The sequence below is a fragment of the Scatophagus argus genome, chromosome 4, assembly GCF_020382885.2.
Source record: "Scatophagus argus isolate fScaArg1 chromosome 4, fScaArg1.pri, whole genome shotgun sequence".
In the NCBI taxonomy this organism is placed as follows: domain Eukaryota; kingdom Metazoa; phylum Chordata; class Actinopteri; family Scatophagidae; genus Scatophagus; species Scatophagus argus.
The window spans coordinates 8,080,378-8,099,765 of record NC_058496.1 but is presented as its reverse complement, the minus strand read 5'-3'; the positions used below and the strand labels follow the sequence as shown (position 1 = coordinate 8,099,765).

General features: G+C 41.9%; 1 protein-coding gene across 1 annotated transcript; it reads right to left on the bottom strand.

Annotated features, from left to right (window-relative positions):
* Positions 1 to 302: 302 nt before the first annotated feature.
* Positions 303 to 17,564, bottom strand: limk2 (LIM domain kinase 2). Its single transcript, XM_046387399.1, has 16 exons — positions 17,257 to 17,564; positions 17,004 to 17,100; positions 10,747 to 10,882; positions 6,792 to 6,901; positions 6,249 to 6,434; positions 5,867 to 5,972; positions 5,039 to 5,253; positions 4,737 to 4,923; positions 4,556 to 4,642; positions 4,304 to 4,435; positions 3,710 to 3,766; positions 3,156 to 3,221; positions 2,584 to 2,758; positions 2,443 to 2,498; positions 1,904 to 2,061; positions 303 to 1,600 (listed from the first exon to the last, which is right to left on the bottom strand). Exons 1-16 carry the CDS (start codon positions 17,270 to 17,272, stop codon positions 1,387 to 1,389), a joined length of 1,998 nt encoding a protein of 665 aa, XP_046243355.1. The 5' UTR covers positions 17,273 to 17,564; the 3' UTR covers positions 303 to 1,386.
* Between the last annotated feature and the right edge of the window lie 1,824 nt (positions 17,565 to 19,388).

The window sequence follows — 19,388 nt, the reverse complement described above, 5'->3', positions numbered from 1 at the left end:
AGGAAGAATATGTATTGTTCATTTGGGGGTAAAGTGACTCTTTAAATCTGCTTTTGTCTGGACCAACAGTCAAAAATACAAGTGCAGTACAGTATGTTAGGAAACAGACAAAATAAATGAATTCCCCGGTAAGTTATAACATATGATCATTTCCATTTAATGACTTTTTTCTTGCGAACCAATTCCTTGTAGTAAAAGAAAACCAGATCTACAAATTAACTTTGATCCTGAATTGTAACAGAAGAGCCTGAATCAGTGTTACTGACATTCAAAATAGAAGAATGACAACAACAAAAAAAAAATCCAACTTTCAGAGGGTTTATTTATGAAACACTACAATGATATAAATAATAGTGGTTACAACTGGTCGTCAGTACCTCGCATGAAGATAGCAAAAAGGCAAAAACGTCCATCGTTGACGAAATGTCTAAAAATCTACAAATCTAGAGTTCCCATTAGAAAATGACATCCAGTTAGAGGCATACTATGTACACATTTATATACATTTCTTAAGAAAAAAAAAATCCAGTTTTCTGCACAAAGCAACTTTTCATGGTCAACTCTTGCACGATGATGATGATGTCTTACAATTATTAATAAAGAGCCTCTGCTCAGTGTTTTTAAAATAGTTATCAGGTGTTGAAAAATCTAAATAGTGTTTATTCGTCATTCTAAGAACTGAATTACAATCATTACACTACAAAGTACAGTTTCATACTTGTAACCATCTTGTCAAAAAGGAGATCAGGGGGTGCTGAGATGGAAAAACAAATCTAAACATTCTTTTGCCATCTCGTGTCAAATCTCAGAGTGATGAAACTATTCAGGGTCAGCGAGTGTTTTGCTTTCACTGCTGCCTTAAGTCACACCTGTGTGTTTCAAACCCTGCCCCTCTGTTTACTTGGACTGTCAAGCATCGCTGTCGTCTTTGCTGCTACAGTTAAGATGAGCCCTCTTCTGGCCAAGGACTGATCTGTGCATTCCACACATAGCAAACAACAACTTCAGAACCAGAAAAACAAAACTACTGTCACGTGAAGCCTTCCACCTTAAAAAGATGTTTGTTGTCTGTTGGGGAAAGTTGCATATTTCCTTTATATGCAGTAAACATTACTACAACCCTTTGTGTGTTGATTTTTCTGTGGGCAAAAAAAAAAATCTAGTGACTAACACTTGTCTCTTTGAAATGTGTCTTTCCACCCACAATGCAGTTCATGGGCCCTCTGAAGAGTTTAGGCCCCACACAGGGAGACTGGTCCAGCTACCTCAGGTTATCCAGTTCATATATGGCTCGGGTTCAATGCAATTTTCCTCTTTTTCTCATCCACAGTATTAGTGCAGCAGTTCAGAGTGGTCAGAAAATAAAAAAAGGGGGAGGTACAGGTCCTAGGTGCTACTGTCTGTCATACCAGATGAGTCTGGAGAAACTGCTGTTGGGGTTGGTGACTGATCTGCACTCTGAGCTGGTGAGACATCTTTAGGCCAGTGGAGTCGACTCAGACTCTGATGCAGTTCATCCAGTTCAGCTGGCAGGGGGATCCCCAGCTCCTGGTTGAGGGACAGAGCTTCAAACCAGTCCTCCAGCTTCTGGAACGGTGGACTGAGGAGGAGGAGGAAAGAGGAGGGAAGGGCATACAGAGGGGTTTGGGGTTAAAACCAGACTGACAAGGCTGAGAGAAAACATGAGGAAGCAATCTGGCGGCGGAGGCGTGGCCCGGCGCAGGCAGGTCAACATGGCATCTGAGAGCACTTGTTTTTTCCGTCTGCTGCTTCTACCAACCCTTTGAGATCAAATAACTGTTTGTCTCTCAAGGTGAAAAACACTATTATTCCCCTTGTTTTCATTTTTTTGCCACAGTATCACAATAAATAAATGTATACATTAAAAACAGCAGGTGCTCACCGGTTGTCTGGTGTGAGGTCACAGCAGGCCACAGTCAGTGGAAAGAAAGCTGGCGGACAGTCTTCAGGGAGGAACTTCTCCACAAACTTTCCAATGTTCAGACCAAAGTCCAGAGTCCTGGGGAGGCACTCAGGGTCTGCGTAGACCTTTCCAATGATCTGTGTCATGAGACAGAAGAGGGAATACCAGTCAAATCATTAGTGGATAGAGACACACACTTCAGAAATATCAGGGTGAAACACAGACATTAAGCACAGACCACAGAAGTGTTTTAGCCCATTAACTACAATAGCGTCTACGCTGCACAGCATCCTAGCATTTACTAAAGCATACAACTGCATTTTAGATGTGTGGGATTGAGACTTCTTTGGTGATGCAGTAGTTTGTAAAGGCTGCGTTGTCATGATCTGATAACGCTGCTACGAGGAGAAGCCGTTTTGAAAACCATTATTTGTGTTTCAACGTGCAGGATTTTAGCATTGCAAACAGCACATGTCTTATCAGAGCAGACAATCGGGGTAAAATCAGCATGTTCTTACCTCACAAAGTACAATTCCAAAGGAGAAAATGTCCACCTTCTCATCATAGCGCTTACCTGAAATAAGATCAAGTAAAAGAATTAATTAGTTTCTGTACATCGAGTTGGTAATTCACATTTTTGGTTTGGTTTACAGGCTCACCATTTAGCATCTCTGGAGCCATCCAGTAAGGATTTCCCACAACAGTGTACCGCTTCTTTCGGTCAACACGTCTGAACAGCCTCTTCTTAGTGGAAGGTTTTTCAGGTGGAGGCTTGACTTTGTCCTCCACTATGAGTCGGGACAGTCCGAAGTCTGCGACGACCACAGTGTTGTCCTGTTGAAAGGTGACGGATCATTTTGAAGAGCCACATTACTAAAGAGTGCATAGTTTTTATATAATAAGCATACTGATGGAAGAAGAGGAATAAATGCTCTATAATGTCAAGGCATCATAAATATAGTAAATGCTCTTAGAGGCTCTGCAAAAATCTGATTAAGTAATACAGTGTTGTCTTGTGTTCTCATTAAGCTTTATAAAAAAGTTTTGAACACGCCTGTTTATACTGACACTACTGTCTTGGCAAATCACAGAGCTGGGAACTACTTTTGTCACAACGTTATGCATGCCAAGTTTTATACAGTTCATGAAACTTACAAATCATTCCCAGGCCTCATCCTCATTGTTCAAATTTTGTGATGTGTAATGGCTGGAAAGATGCCATGTCACCTACCAGTTTAACCAGGCAGTTGTGAGAATTGAGGTCTCTGTGTATGATTCTCATTGAGTGAAGATAGGCCTGAAACAAGGAGGAAAGTCACGGGGGATACAATTCAGACATGTGTAAGAAAATCCACTTCAAAAGTTTTCAGCATAATCTACACACAAATCTGACGCCATCTTTTATGCTTCTTATAGATTCTATAAGCTCAATTCAGTGGCTAAATTAAGATTTCATCAAACCTTCACTATGCAATCTAAAATGTTGCACTCTGCCTTTAAATACTAGGTGGTGGTCTGGTTGTGACCCATTAATACAAACCCTTGTCAACTCATAGACACCCACCACAGGCTGCATATGATTTTAATTTCATTTGAGACATTTTCATGGCCTGAAGAGGTGAAACTTAAAACTAAAACTGAGAAAATATTTTCTCCTGAATCATTTACTCTCTCACTTATTATCTGCTGTTCCTTAGATTCATCTCAGGACCCCTTGCGGTGATCCCAGAGACCACAAGGCAGCTGAAAATAGCAACCAAAGATTTCTCTAATAGCTCAACTCACCATGCCAGAAGCGATGCTCTTTGCAAAGCTCACCCTTTGCTCCCATGGAAACGGGTCCTGGTAGTCCCGAGTGAAGAAACAGAAAAACAAAAGAGAAGAGAAAAATCAACAGAAGTTCTTCCAGAGGTCAGAATGCATAATAAAAGATAAATACAAAAATGATTTTACACCAAGGTAGCGAGAAAAACAGAATTTTAACACAAACAGTAATCAAAATGAAATGTTAATAAATCAAATAAAGGAAACGTCCCTCCCCGACATACTTTTAACATAATTAGAGACTGAAAAAAAACAAAAACATTCTCCTTCTCCTTCTTGAGCTGAGTGGCTTTGCAAAAATAGTCAGCTGTGGGAGGAAGGGATCACAGCTCTTTAAATTTCACCTGGGAACACTTTCTACAACTTTTCTCATTTCAGCTGGCATGCCAGCCTGCCCACTATAGAGCCCACTTATCAGTGCAGAGTTTACTTCAGGTCAGCCTCCTCCCACATTATAAGCAGCTCTTTCTGTGACCACCGAAAGGTTTTGTTTGTTGTGCTCTGCTGTGGAGGAGGACGGGGAGAGGGTTAAGTGAATCAGCTAGTGGAACGCACAGTGTCTCTGATGAAATCCTTCAAGGTTCCTCCCTCGATAAACTCAGTAATCAAGTTGAGCCTCTTGTCCTTGTAAAGCACACCGATGAACCTCAACACATGGGGATGATCGAGGCTTCGCATGACTTTGACCTGATGATTTGGCAGAAAAACAGTTAAAGTTATAAACAATTCTGTCATTATAATTGCAAACTAATAATCTCTCATCTGTTTACACTCATGTGAAGGCAGAGGCCTCCTGCTGCAGATTACCTCCTTCAGGAAAGTTTTCTGGGTCTCCTCATCACATCGGATCAGCTCTTTCATCACCATCACCTCCCCCGTGGCTTTATGAGTCACCTGTTAGTGGGATAAAAGCAACACATGAACCAAAAGGTCCTGAACTGCAGAAGCAAAATATAAAGTGAAGAACTGATGGCAATCGGAGGCTGACCTTGATCGCCTGTCCGAAGAAGCCTTTTCCTAAGATCTCTCCATGGATGAGGTCACACGGCCGAAAGATGCGATGAGAGCAGCTACTGGGGGATCTCAGTGATTCAGAGCGCCCAATGTCTCGCGTGATAAAAGGCGTCTCTTTAGGAGAATTTGGCCCGGGCGATTTGCATATGCTGTTACTCCGCCTGGAACAGAGGGAGTGTGGTGAATTAAGAATCACACAACTGATGTCCACTCACGTCTCGTTCATTACCGAGTCACAATATGTAAGTGGTATGAGTCCTTGCTGCTCCAAATTACCTCAAAGACCTTCTTTTCAGTGTGCCATCATCAACCACATCGGTTCTCTCAAGGACTGCATCAGAAGGAGAGGACAGACGCATGCGGGAGGTGGCCGGGACTCCCAGACTGGTTCTTGGTGATCCCAGCCTGAGTCGGTCTAAACGCTGCCTGACTGGGTCATACTCTATAAGCAGCTGCAGGGTGTGACTGGTGCAGTGAATAAGATCATCCACCTAAACAAACCGACAAGAGTTTCAACATGGTTTCTTTGAATTGAGGATTTCAATAAATACTGAGCATGATACAGAGGAGGGATTTATTGCAGGGCTTTGGCTAAGTGTACCTAATAAACTGGCAACTGACTGTACTTCTGTTATAGACAGAAAGTGGAAGAATTAGATTACTTAGCCGGACCCGATGAGAAAAGAATTACAGCAAATGTAACGTAACCTTTGAGATGGGACATAATACGGAAACGTGGGAAACAGTGTACTGTAGGTTGGAACTTGGTAACAAAACAATAAAAACAAATAATTCAGAGAAGAATGATGACAGATGAATGATGACGGAGTCGGTAGGAAGGGCGGGTGGTGCAGGGGTGAGGTTGTGGGAATGAGCTTTTCACATACCGTCCTCTCCCAGCTGAAGAATGTATAAATGATGGAGGAATGTGAGGAATGCCAAAAATCACATGTGCCATTATTGTACAATAAGAACACAGCTTTGCAAATTGCACTTAAGGAATGGACTGGCCCTGAATAGCGACACTAATTAGCTTACTTTGAAGAGTGTCAGATCACATATCGCTCAGCGAGCATCAGGGATGTGTGCGAGGTACAGACTCACCTCCTCCTCCATCAGAGTCCCGACAGGAAGGCCATTGATCTCGAGGATCCTGTCCCCAGCATGGATGGCATTTCGCACCTCTGGACTAATAAGCATCCCTCTGACTCTGGAACAACACGGTACAAACACTTCTATGTGAGTATTAGCACTAGAGAAGGAAAGCACTGATGTAAGGACAGGTAAAGGTCCACTGAGTCACTATTTAATACCTTACTAAACCGCTGATAGTTACATTTCCTTGCAGTGACACGCTTACATGCACACACCGGTGCCCTGCTCTTTAGCAAACCCATAATCATCCTTACGTAAAGCATTATTCATGTTGTTCCCTGCAGAGGGGCAGGACGGGTACAGAGATCAGCCTCTGTCAGGTTCCACTTACTCTTTGACTTGAACACTCGCCAAGCCGTTGACGTCCCTCAGCACAGAGACGGAGAGGCCCCTCTTGCCGTTGGCTGCAGAGGGCATCGAGATGAGGGTCACTGTGTGGGGCAGGGAGTCCAGGACAGAGTCGTGCGAACGCTTTTCCAACATGGGTGTGAGGACCACCTGCTTGTAGCACTTTCCACTGCACGCAACAGAAAAGAGGGCGAATCAGCGCATGTGTGGACATGTGCTCATTGTTAAGTCATGGAATAATGACTAACTAAAAATGCATGCTTTTGACTGAACATTAACTTTAGGGCGCTGTTTTTCCTGACGTAGAAAGTTGTGGTCTTGACTTACTGTAACCTGTAAAAAGCACAACTTTCAGCAACACTATCACTTCTTTTATGTCACTGGTGTGTTAGCATCTTTACAACCTTTACTTCCACATGTTGTAATTAGTCTACATACCGAGACTTATATTGAGGCTGCCATGTGTTCCCAACGCTATCAACATAGCAAAAATAGAAAAGATAAAAAGGTTAAAAAGATTTCTTACCAGTAGAGTTTCGATCGCTCGACTAAGGCGTAGGTGTCCCTGTCCTCAATCACCACCTTGCAGCTCAGACACACAAAGCACTCAGGGTGATACTTGTGTTCTCCGGCCACCTGGAAGCACAAACAGAACGGGTCGAACTTCGAAGCGCTCACTCGTATGGAAACTGGGGGGGGAAGTCGTACGCTGTCGGCGAGGCTGCTCTCTGGATCTGCTGTGCGTTGCTTGTCGGAGATTGTGAGTGTGTTGTGTTGCGTGTTTGCTTTGTGTCCTCCTCCCGCTGTGACACATTCATAACACCTGCTTTACTCTCACACCGTCTGGAATCTGCTATGATGTCACCTCCCTCCGCAGGTCTGAGCCACTCGCCTGGCTGACGTTGTCCTCTTTGAACCCTCTGAAACCAGCCCGCACGCTGTCACGAGCTTTCGCTCTCATTAACTCTAACACATGCATTTCCCTTTCCAATATCTATGCAACCCTCTCCTTTCGTCTGCGTTTTTATTGCTCTCACGCTCTCTCCCAGATGAGATAATGTGTTGACTGTTGCCCTTCAGCAAGCAGGTAATCTCACTGTGCACATACCTACAAACAAACGCTGGTTTCAGGTTCCACTATGAAATGTTCAGGATACATCTGACATGTGGCTCAGTAGAAAATTTATTTTTGCACCTGAGTGACGTGGAGATAAAACAAGGCAGGAGAAACTGTATGATAACAGGAAGGTTTTCTTCAACAGAGACAGTATTTGTCTGACTGACTGCAGACAAGACATTAACATCTTTAACCAATTTAAAAGAAAGCAAAATGTTTTTTTTTCCCCAAAAGAAGTTATTTTTGTTTTCTGCGATGTTCCTGAAGCTGTTTCACCACCATTCATAATTTGTTTTAACTGTTTCCAGCTGTGAGCAGCCCCTCAAATTCCTTTGTGCAATGAGACGTGGGAGAATAATCCCCATCGACAGAGCGCATTAGAAACTGTTTTAGATGTCATACTAGCTGCTATGAGTATACAATAAAGGTTGGGACATGGTGTAAAACATAAATCAAGCAGAACGTGTTAATTGGCTAATCCTTCTTGACATATACTAAATTAAAAACTGCACATCTATTCAATGTGTTTCCTTTTTAACCTCATTGCTTTTTGTAAATATGTGCTTACTTATTGTATTTCATGCCAGCAACACAGCACAGGTTAGCTGGTAACAGGTGATCGACCCGTGACTGGATAAAGGGGCATCCTGGGTCTTTCACAAGGAGGGATGGGAAGGTTCACCACTTTGTCAAACACATGATTGTATAAAGGATATTCCAACAGATTGTTAAACTGCTGTCGGTGAACACAGTTTGTTTGCAAGTGATTCTGTTTTAATTTACGTTTTACGCAACCTTTTTTTAATTCAGTTTTCTGGCATGTATGCACAACGTTATCAAAACCTGCTTAGAATTTCATGTAGCACAGACTGGGACGCAGCTTTAGAGTCACTGTTTAGCTATGTGCAATCTGAGCACAATGAAAGTTAAAATCAGTATGTTTTCTTCCCACGTTTGACACAGATCTGAGTCAGCGAGTCAGTGCTGGGAAAGGGTTTCCTGCCTCAACGGGGAGATTAGAGTGATGTCAGACAAATCATTGTGATATCTCAGGAGTGTGTAACTCCCTGCCTTCAAGCCAAGAACAGAACCACCAACACTAACCGCAGCCGCAACCTGCCTCGAGCTTCGACAGGGAGACAGACCTGTAATAAACTTGGCAAAACAAGACTGCAGCGGAGAGAATTTAAGTGGGTCTCATTTTGGAGAGACTGGACAGCAGGTACACAATGCTCAAACCTTAAAATACAACAATAATCTTTAATCAGTCAATAAACTAACAAATCATTAAAACAGGGACAAAAAAAACAATAGTGCTCTGGACTTGAATGCCTAACAAGCTAGCAGCAGCAGCTCTGCATGACCCTCCTCTGCTGATGGACCACAATGATTCTCTTTCTGACCGAGAGGTTGACGTGCCAAATCAGCACTGCCAAAAACACTTGGCTTCGCTGGCTGATGAAGCAGGATGCCAATACTAAATAGAAGAGTCCATTGTGTGTGTTGCTTGGTGGCAAAAAGAAAAACTCCAGCCTGGCTTCATGTTAGACAAGTGACCCCGGTTGTGACCAACAAGAGCTGCTGCCACCTGAATTTCATGTTTCAACTTATAGATATTACATCAGAGCTGGCTGGAGGTTGGACTAAATTCATAATACATCAGTTTCTCTGGTGCTGGAGGTGACCTTTACTATTATTACTTGATTATTTTAAGTCTTCCTTGCCTCAGTGCATAAACTGTTACATAATAATATATGGTTCGAAGGCGTACTGCCATCCACAATGAACTAAATCCCATTTCTAACAAGTTTGTTTAGATACTTCAGAAATCTGATTGACAGCAATAGCCAATCGGTGTAAACTGTATGGTTAACTTTCCTCTACATGTTAGTAGTAGGATTTGCATCAAAGTATATAAAATTACACTTTGAAACTGGAACTTGAAAGTCAAAAGTAAGATGATGGAAATTAGCCAAATATTAGGAAGGAAACAGGTATTTCCTTTAAAGCAACACTGCGTAACTTCTGCTAAACTGTAGCTACACGTGACGGACATGGCAAAATGATGAATGCTAGAACACCGTGTTCAAGTAGAAGTGCCAGACCAAGTAAGGCTGCGGCAACAAAACCCCTGACTGAAGCGAACTGAGCGAGGTTGCCTTTAATTGCTTATTAATCAAACGTTTAATCTGAAGAGGGGAGCCGCTGTTATTTCTTATTTCAAAAGTGATAAAGTATTGCTTTAACAACAGACTGTGTGGGTAACCTCACCGCAGAGGACTGAACATGATGGACCTCATGTTCTAGCGTGTTCCCACTAGATCCTCTGTGGACTTGGGGTAGGGGGAAGTGAACTGTGGAGAACTTCTGTACAGAAAGGGAATATAATGGGGCCCCAAAGGAGGGGGGGGGATTTCACAAGTGAGGTCTAGAGCCCAATCCGCTATGTTCAGCAGGAGCCAAGTAAAGTATCACTCATCTGTAAATGTAATAATAGCCACAAAAATGACCCCCCCTGCCTTTTAATGCATGTTAGCATTATCTGAAGCAGTAGGGAGAAACTGGAACACAGACAGCACTGACATGCTCTGTGGGCATTCTGGTATTATTCAAGCAGAGGAGGAAATTGTTGGCAATTGTTGTTATACGATCAGAGCAAAGCAGACTTTGAAAGTCTGGCAGTCACACACAGTAACAGCGATCTAACAGTCTTGACCCAGTGTTGGGTTTTATTAGACAGAAGCCTCACGCAATCAAAAACCAGCAAAGAGAGAGAGAAAAAAGAAAAGAATGTAAATGCGTTAACAGTCTGGTAGGTTGTAATGCTCATTACACACCAGGAAAAAAAAATTAAACAGAAGAAAACTGCACAGACAGCTCTGCTATTTTTAGATTTTTAATAATACTACTACTACTTTAAAGTTTGGCCTGAGTGTCATACCAGAGTGTGTGCCATAAGCAAGCAATAAAAGTGTACCGGTACTTCAACAATTGAGTTGTAATAGAAGACAGTCAATGACATTCTGACTTGTGTTAAAAAAATCTGAATCCCGCACTTTCCAAAATGCGACCTGATAGTGCCTTTTGTTACATCCTCGCTACTGCTAACATGTTTTCCACATATCCAACCCCAAGGCTGTAACTTAGACTTTGCTATAAATGTAGTTTTCACTGGCTGAGTGGTTAAAAAAAAAATCAATGGAGTTCCCCTTCAACCTTATAAAATTGATTAAGCTTCAGTTCAGCTGAAATTAGTTCTGTAAAAATCTTATGCGAATCTATGGCTCAACACTTTGGTCTGGAACTGCCTATAAATCTCTTGACAAAGTGTAAAAAAACTGTTTAACGAGTGCAACAGACTCACCATGGCGGGTCCAGTCATGAGCAGAGAGCAGCCGTGACAGAGCTCTCCAAACTTCTCCCAGTAGTGTTTGCGACAGTACAGCTTTCCATCCTTCTCATAGTACCAATTGGTCAGGTGGTCACAGCACACAGAACACCTGAGAGGGCAGAAACAGTCGTGGTCATGTTTGCACAGAACAAAGTACAGCAGAGGGAAGAATGAAGGTGATATGGCAGAAACTCAAAAGCCTGGGGTGTTATTACAAAGACCACCCGATAATGTCACATCTCTGTCTTCTATAGATTAAAATGTACGTAAAGCAAGACAGCAATGCTGCAACAAAAGATTTTCCTTATCAATCAAATTCAAAATTAAATCTTTTAGTGATTAAAACTAAATGTTTTAGAAATTAAACTCTTCAACTCATCCCTTTTACCCACATAGGACGATAACAATTTATCCTGCACTACTATCAAAACTTTAAGATTGTATCCGCACCTTATCCGTTGCCTTTCTCCACCTTATCCGCCATTGTCTATATCATGTATATACTCTGTTACTTTTTTTTATAGTACTCAGCTATTTTTTATATTACTCTGTTATTTTATATTTTGTGTGATTACTTGATACTTTTCTTTGCTTCTTTGTATCGCAACCCTGGCACAACAATTTCCTGCGGGATCAGTAAAGTTCTTATCTTATCTTATACTCAACACATTGTCAGAGCTTAGCAATGCCTTCAAATTTCTTACTTTATCCTTATTAATCAATTCAGAAAAGCAGAAAATCATCACATTTGTGAAGCACTTCATTGGATTTTTCCTCCCACTGAAAATGAACATCAGTTATTTATTTTCTAACTGTCAAATTTTGTATATTCATAATTAATAGTTTCAGCACTACAGGCCAGAATTAGTTATGGGATGAAAACAAAGAGAAATGTATAAATTAGCGAGAGGTACAAATCTGAACCATCTGGGAAACTAGGTAACCTATCCATACTTTCCATTCCTCATTTCACATACATTACATTCAAAATGAATGGTGTTAAATGGTAAAAAAAAGAGCCTGTCAAGGAGCCATAAGTCGTACTGCTGAACACCAAACTTTCTGCTCCCATGCTGGACAGGACAGGAGCCGTAGCTGAGGGCATGTTCCCGGCAATGACAACATGTACTTTTGTCTTAACACAGTAAATACCTCACCCTGGGATGTGTCGGGTCTTGCATGCTGGCTGTTTAATGTGCAGTGTTAGACTGTTAAAAAAGAAAAAAGGGAGCACAAGGAGCTGATCCACCACTCAAAAAGGGGAATCCGCCAAGGCTTTGTAGATGGCGGACATGAGGAACATTTAGTTATTAGCCTCTGCACACTACCAATAAGGCTGCCAAATACATTGCTGATTTCCAGCACCTTAATAGAATCCAGTTGTTTGAGGGGAAACTGCACGACCACTTTGAAAACGACCTATAACCTAGAAAAAAAATCTCTATAAGGCAAAGTACTCAGATCATCTGGTTGCTTATTAAGCAGTTTGTGTTTGCAGTTACTTAAACTTCTCATTGCGCATTTTCTTATCTACATCATTGTAATAATAAGAAGGCACACTGGTAACCTTGCGGTCAAAAGTGCAAAGCACATAACTAACATCCTGGCTTCAGTCAGGCATCACACTGTGTGATAGTCTCTCACTATCTCCCGATATTGTCAGTCATTATCTACTGTTAACTGTATAATTAGGATAAAATGGTACCAAAAAAACTGTTTAAAAAGGAAAACATTAAGAACTTGTCAGATGTAATTCCATTTTATTGAGTAATAATACTGTTGATCCAGGAGAAGAGATTAAGGGGACGCTCCTGGCTGCAACTTTGGGACAAAATGTTCAGAGTGAGGAATGCTAAAGTTGCTAGCAGACTAAAAAGCACCTGCAGGCTATGAGCGTTCCTGAACGAGCTGCACTGGTTATGCAAAATGGTGGCAGCAGGTTCGAGTGCCAAAATACAATCAAGGATGAACCGTCCTGTCAGAGATTCGGTTACTGAAATGTCTCTAGTCCTGTTTTTTTGTGCTGCAACACTGCAACCGTACAGACAAATCAATCACAACAAATGAAGAACATCTCTACTGTTTTGAACATCACTTCGCAACTGAATGTGCAAAACTCTTCACAGGACTCATTATTCTCGAACTCCAAATTGAAAATAAAAGCGACACAGAAGGTGTGATGCAACACAAAGGTTGTTTTCATGACTACAATAACAAACCATCAACAGAAACCATACTGACTTCCTGATTGAGATCTGTCTCTAACGCAGAGCTGGGGTCTTAAGCAACATGACTGTGAGAGCTCTGCTGAAGATGCTCTTCTTCTTCTGGAAAATGCTCTCCGAATGCTCACGTCTATGATCATATTAAGAATATCACATTGATCATGTCGTCTTATGCAACAACCCGAAATTACTCCGAGTGGGAATGTGGTTTTTATGCATTTTTAATCCTGTGGTGCACTGCTGGCAGTAGCTTCCTGCTGATTCTCATGCATCACGTTGCTCTCTGAACTGCAGGTATAGTTGATCCAGGCTTATTGACTCTGGCAAAGATTCCACATATTTCAGCGTTTTCTGGCAGTAGTTAAGAAGGAGTCGTCTTAAAGTGGGATGACCACATGTTTGTGTCTGTAATGGAGAGAGGGGGAGGCACTGGATGTGATGCAGTGGATGCGTTTCAATCGTCAACATCCTGTGGCATCCATGTTAATGGCCTTATAATAAAGAATGTGAGGAAACAAACTGCTCTGTTATCCTGAGATGAAAGCAATAAATATCAAGAATGAACACGAGGTCAGCGTGATAATGACGGCAGTTGGTTTCAAGACACTGCGACATGATGAGGGGAAGGTTGGGACCTGAAAGGTTGCTGAGATAAAGATGGGATAAGCAACAGTCGATGCCTGAGCTGCTGTGACCACAGCTGCACTAAAGACCGCAGATCTGATTCATTTATCTGATGCAAATTTACCAAAAATTCAAGTTTTTGTTTATTAAACTATTTAAAGATACAACATATCGCATTTCAGCATTAAAATGTCTACAAACCAACATGATCTTCGTAATATATTTTGCTATGTTGTGTACTTACGTCATTCTAAATGTTACCAACAACAATGTTCAAACCCAGAGACGTGTTACTTAATCACAGTGACCTGTATGTCATTCAAAAATTTTGACCGACATATCTGGTTTCTGGTACTATTGCCTTCAACCTCTGCCTAAAAAAAATCCAGTTATTGTCAAGTTACAGTACTGGCAGGGTGAGTATTGATATTGCACGGTGATACCAGTGCAATCAGATAAGAGGAAAGAAAGAGAAAGACTTCTGCAAACTGGAGCATATCATTAGTATGTGCTCAGGTGTGGCAGGTGAAACAAAAACCTCCACCTTGCCTGCCCCTGCCTTGTTCCAAACAAAAAGAATTCCTAGACACAGCTAGCGGATAAACAACAGTCTTTGTTCATTATGTCCCTACCATCTATCAAGATAAAGTGACATAAGGGCGCCTAGAAAAACACCTGACTTCCTTCAGTGTGTAGCAGTGAATCGGGTGGGTACGCTCAGGTGGCTCTTGAATGAACAATGCAGAGGTCCTGCCTGCACAAACACTACAACATAAACATTACTCATTTCCTCAAATCCACATTCCTGCTGGAGTGTATCCCTTTGTTGGGAGTATGGAGATAGTAAAAGAGGGACCTTATGGCCTTGAGGACCTGAAGAGGGAGTGTTTCACTTTAAAAAGGAGCCTTATCTAAGGGTGTGTGACTGTTATGTTCCAAATGTTCTCCATAACAACCTCTTCTCAAGGAGTGGAGAGACAGTTATTTCTCCATTCATTCTCCATTCAAGGGGAGTCCATCATATTATGTAACTAGGCTTAGATTACACAGTATTACATGTCATCACATCTCTGTCAGATGCACTATAGCTATGACCAGCTGCGACGTGTTTTCATTACTGATTCATCTGCAGATTACTTTCCCCGTTATTTTATTAATCTTTTGTTTATAAAAACATCAAAATGACTTTCAAATGCCCAACAAGCAGCATCACGAAATAGCTTGTTTTAGCCAAACCAAAGTTCAAAGCCCTCAACATTCAGATTACTAACAAATGTGACAAAGAAAAGTACCAAATCTGCACACTTCAAAAGCTTAAGCTTGGTCTGTTTTTACCTTCAAATTAGACTGATCAGTTGACTTTAAGAACAGCTGCAGATTAAATTTCTGTCAATCATCCTGTTTTGTTAATCAAGGATGCATAAAGGAAGAAATAAAAGAAAAATATTACAACAAAGAAGAATATCACCCATTCACATACTCTAAACAATTCTGAAACACAATATTCTTTATGTGACCAAGTATAACGATAACATCTGCAGCACTACATGCATCCAGGGAAGTGCAAGATGGAAAACATCCAGCTTTCTTTGGGGGGGGGGGACCCAAGGATTCTGCAGCCAGTGTCTGAGACAGTGGACTCACGTCTCTGAATCGCTGTCTAGGAATGCAGAACACAGCAGAGAGAAACGTGCTGTTACCTATAGGCCTCAACAACACTGCCAGGTTTACTGGAACAAGAGTGACGTCAGCTTTTAAGAATGTTACACAAGGTGGAGGTACGCGGTGGGCAGACTGGCAGCATGTGGACAATAGACAATAGGAGCACCACGGGGGGTATCACATAAACAAGGACATTTTATTTTTGCAATTCAGAAATTTGTCTCTTTGTGAAAAGTAATTGCACTGCAAAAAATGTGAGTGGTGATTAGGGTTTTTGAGTGAGGAGATCATTCCTTTATCCTTATTTATTTGAGTGTTTTTCATCTCTAAAACATGGCCTGTGTGCACTGATTAATAAAGTAGTTAAATTCAACCATTTTTCTTCTTGGCTTTTCTTTTTATCATGATAGATTTTTCAGCTATGTTGCCCAGCCCTGGTGGATGTATCTCAGTTTTGAACCGCTGAGGGACAAACTGCAGCACATTCAGAGGAGTACAAATGCTGCAGTCTGGTCTCCTACATAGAGGCAGAAATATCTAATATCTGGAAGTTTTTAAAGGAGTGAAACTGAAGATTCAAAAACACGGAAAGAGCACGCCAAAAAGTATGTGGTGGTGGTGGTGGGGGGGGCATTCATTACTCAGCTGTGTCAGGAACTTTGCCTCAGAGATGATTTAAGTAGCAGCATGTGTTACTGGAGAGTCAGTGTTTGGGAAGAGTGAAATCCCAGGTTATGTAAGGACAGTGTGTTGCTATATACTGGCTCAAAACTTCAAGAGAGCTATTTTGGTTGTCATAAACAGACAACACAGTCAGCATTTCATTTATTCTACTCTTAAGGCTTTTTTGGACCTGCCAGCAGTCCACCAGAGCCAGACTCTGGTCATAAAACCAAAGGATTTCTGGATATATTCATACAGTGTGTGGCTCCTAAGAAAAAGTTGTGCTCCAAAACGGCGGCATTCACAGATTCGGGCACACAGTTTTTAATGACCTGTTTTAATTATGTTACTGTCAAATTAAATATGTGCTCTTTTTGACAAAAACGCAGCTGTGGTATTGTTGTCAATTCAAACCTCACATGACAGAAGAAAGAAATCTGTCTGACGCTATCTAACCATGGGAAAAAAGTGAATGCTATCCGAGCGGAAAACTCTGCGAACGTCACATAATGTTTGGCATGTACAGTATGTCATCCAGCCGCAGGTTCACTCTCTCTCACGACGAGGCAATGACCTGTGAAAACTAATCATTAAGCCCCAGTGTAGCAGCGGGGTACCTGGGCAAAGTCCTCCAGGACACTGACCAACTGTGTTCAAGAAACCTGGACCATCCCCATGTAGAGGACTGTCAGCTGTAACAGCAGCAGGAATCCTACATGCTGCATTTTGTACTCAGAGGCACAGAACAATGGTGAATTGTTAAAAACAGGTCTAAGCTCATGTTTAGGCTACAAGACAGAAGCTTCTGGGATTACTCACAAAGCCATTTGTGAGTGAACCCAACAGAGAAAGCAGCCAGCATGTTGACCAACAGGAAAAAACAAAACAAAACAAAAAAAACAATTGTATCCATGTCAATGCAAGCTATTTCTCCTCTTCTTTCTATGAAACCAAAGAATTCACTTCTCAGACTAAGACTCACAAAACTGTGTTCATTACAGTACAGAGAGCACTTGAATGATAGGCGTGTTTAAAAAGATAAACTGGAAAACTTACTGAAAGCAGGCGTTGTGCCAGGTGTCCTGGAGGACTTTCATGTGAAACGAGTCTTGAATTTTTCCACCACAGCCCGCGCAGTAACAATCATTTGTACCTGCAAGAAATGAGACTGCAGGCTTAGAGTCCCGACTAAGTGGCTCAGGCAATGAAACTGCGAAAAAGATATGCTGAATAAACTCAGCGAGTTAAACCACACGAACCAACTGAGACAACATCTCAGCATAAAGTTACAACCTGAAAGATTCCTCACCTTCTGGTTCCTCCATCTACTTTCTGAGAGCGTCGTCGATATCCAAGCCCGTTTACAAACTTTTCATACTGAAGCAGAAGAGTCGTGATGCGTCGCTTCAAACATTCATCCCTCCCCGTCTTCAGACCAGGACTCCAATCTCTGAATACGACATGGGGTAAAAAAAAAAATCACACGAATCCCTTTAATGCTCCACAGAAAAAAACAACCAAACTCCTCCTGGACGGAGCTGCTTCCTTGCCGCTGGCAGGATAACTGACGTAATGCAGACTACAAATTCCTGTACGGAGAGCGGAAGGGCTCAACTGCAGCACCTGGAAGCAGGAGGGAACCGAGATTCGCCAACAAACTGAAAAGGAAAGGACAGTAGCGCAACCTACCGCCAAAACGACCGCACTGCACACTCTGGTTCGTTTTCTTCTTCTGCTTCCCTTTTGGTTTCATAGCGAGTTGCGACCGTTAGTGGTAAGAAGCATATCGCCACCTATTGTATTGGAGTATGTAGTAGCCTATGTCATAGTGACTGTCGACTATTTGATATATGAGAAGATTTAGAAATTATCCACCATTGACTGTATATAAAGATGAACGCCATGAGATCTTCCCATAAGTAAAGCCAATATTTGTATCGCCCCCTGGTGGTTGGCTTCAGTATAGCTCATAAACCCCTTCTTCCCTATGTCAACAGCGGGGACCTTGGCCAAACTAAAAACTCAAAGTACATGTCATATGGATTTTCCCAAAGATGATTTCTGTCATTTTAGGTACTTCTTGTCACACTGATGTATGTTTACGTGTTCGTTTTTCTGAGAAGTTTGGTAGTTATTTGATGTTATAAAAGGGGGTAAAACATCATTAATTGACAGCTGAGTGTTGTTTGCAGTTGGGTCTGTTGGGGCAGCTCCACCGTCCAATCATTACTTTGCAGTTGCAGGCTCCAAATGACCTTATCAGAGCAATAAAAGGGATTGTTTTGGCTTCACTTTTGTAAAGCAGGAGGAAGTGGAGATGTGTTGTCCACCTTGGAATATGTTAGTGCAGGAGACAGGGATGCATTACAAAATTCTGGACCCCATGCTTAAGCTTTCTTTTTGGGCCCCTTTCCAAATTGGGGGTCCCCTTTTTTCCCCTAGTTCGACACCACTGGTGGAAGAAATCTGGGGACGAGCGGGAATGTTCTTTGTTGAAAATTCGATTTTCACATGTTCAGCTATATCTCAAGGAGACCGAACTGAACATGACTTTGTTATATATCTCTGATGATGTCATCCAAGAGGCTTCATCAGTTCATGCTCAAGACTAGAATAGGCTAGTCTGACCAGGAGGAGATCTTCAATGCTGTCCTTTCATCTATACCCAGGAGATTTAACAACTAGCACCAACAAACCAAAGTATCAATGACCCTGATACCGACTCCACAGAGGCTAAATACCTGTGTTTCACCATCAGTTGGTCAGACTGGCCTAGGTTAGTCTTGATGAGCATGAACCGATGAAGCCTCCTGGATGAGAGGCTAAATGTCTTCAAAGACACTCAACCAAGTCCAGCTGTGTTCAATTCAATCTCCTTGAGATGGCTATGACCTGGATAAAGGAGAATATCCACAGATATGTTCAGATATATGACTCAAACTGCTGTGTATTCAAGGTTTTCCCCATGAACAGGACTACAGTATGTAGGGCCATAAAGAGCCAACATCAAGCCCTAAATGCTGCTTTTCAAGCCTTCTACAGACTGCCAGGAACACATTTCTGGTGGGGAAATTATTAGGCTGCTGTGCTGCTGGCCCTGCTGTATTTACAAATCTTTGTCTTCCTCTTCTACTACTTCCTCTGATGATATCTGTCCTCCAATGCATGGAAATAAATCAAACTTTGTGTACAGGTGCAGTCCCAGGCCAAACCTGCTCAACTGGCACTGTTGGCAAATAGTCATGGTGGTAGTGTTGGTGCAATAGTTCATAACAAATCAGTTGTAGAGCCTACCACCATGCAGCTTCCAGCAAATTTTAGGCCTGAGTGAGCAGGAATGTTCAGATGCTTCGAGCTGACAGGATTTCCATGATAAATTCCATTAATTTGTATTTCTCAAAAACTATAAAACTAATTAAATCTTGACACCAGTCTTCAGAC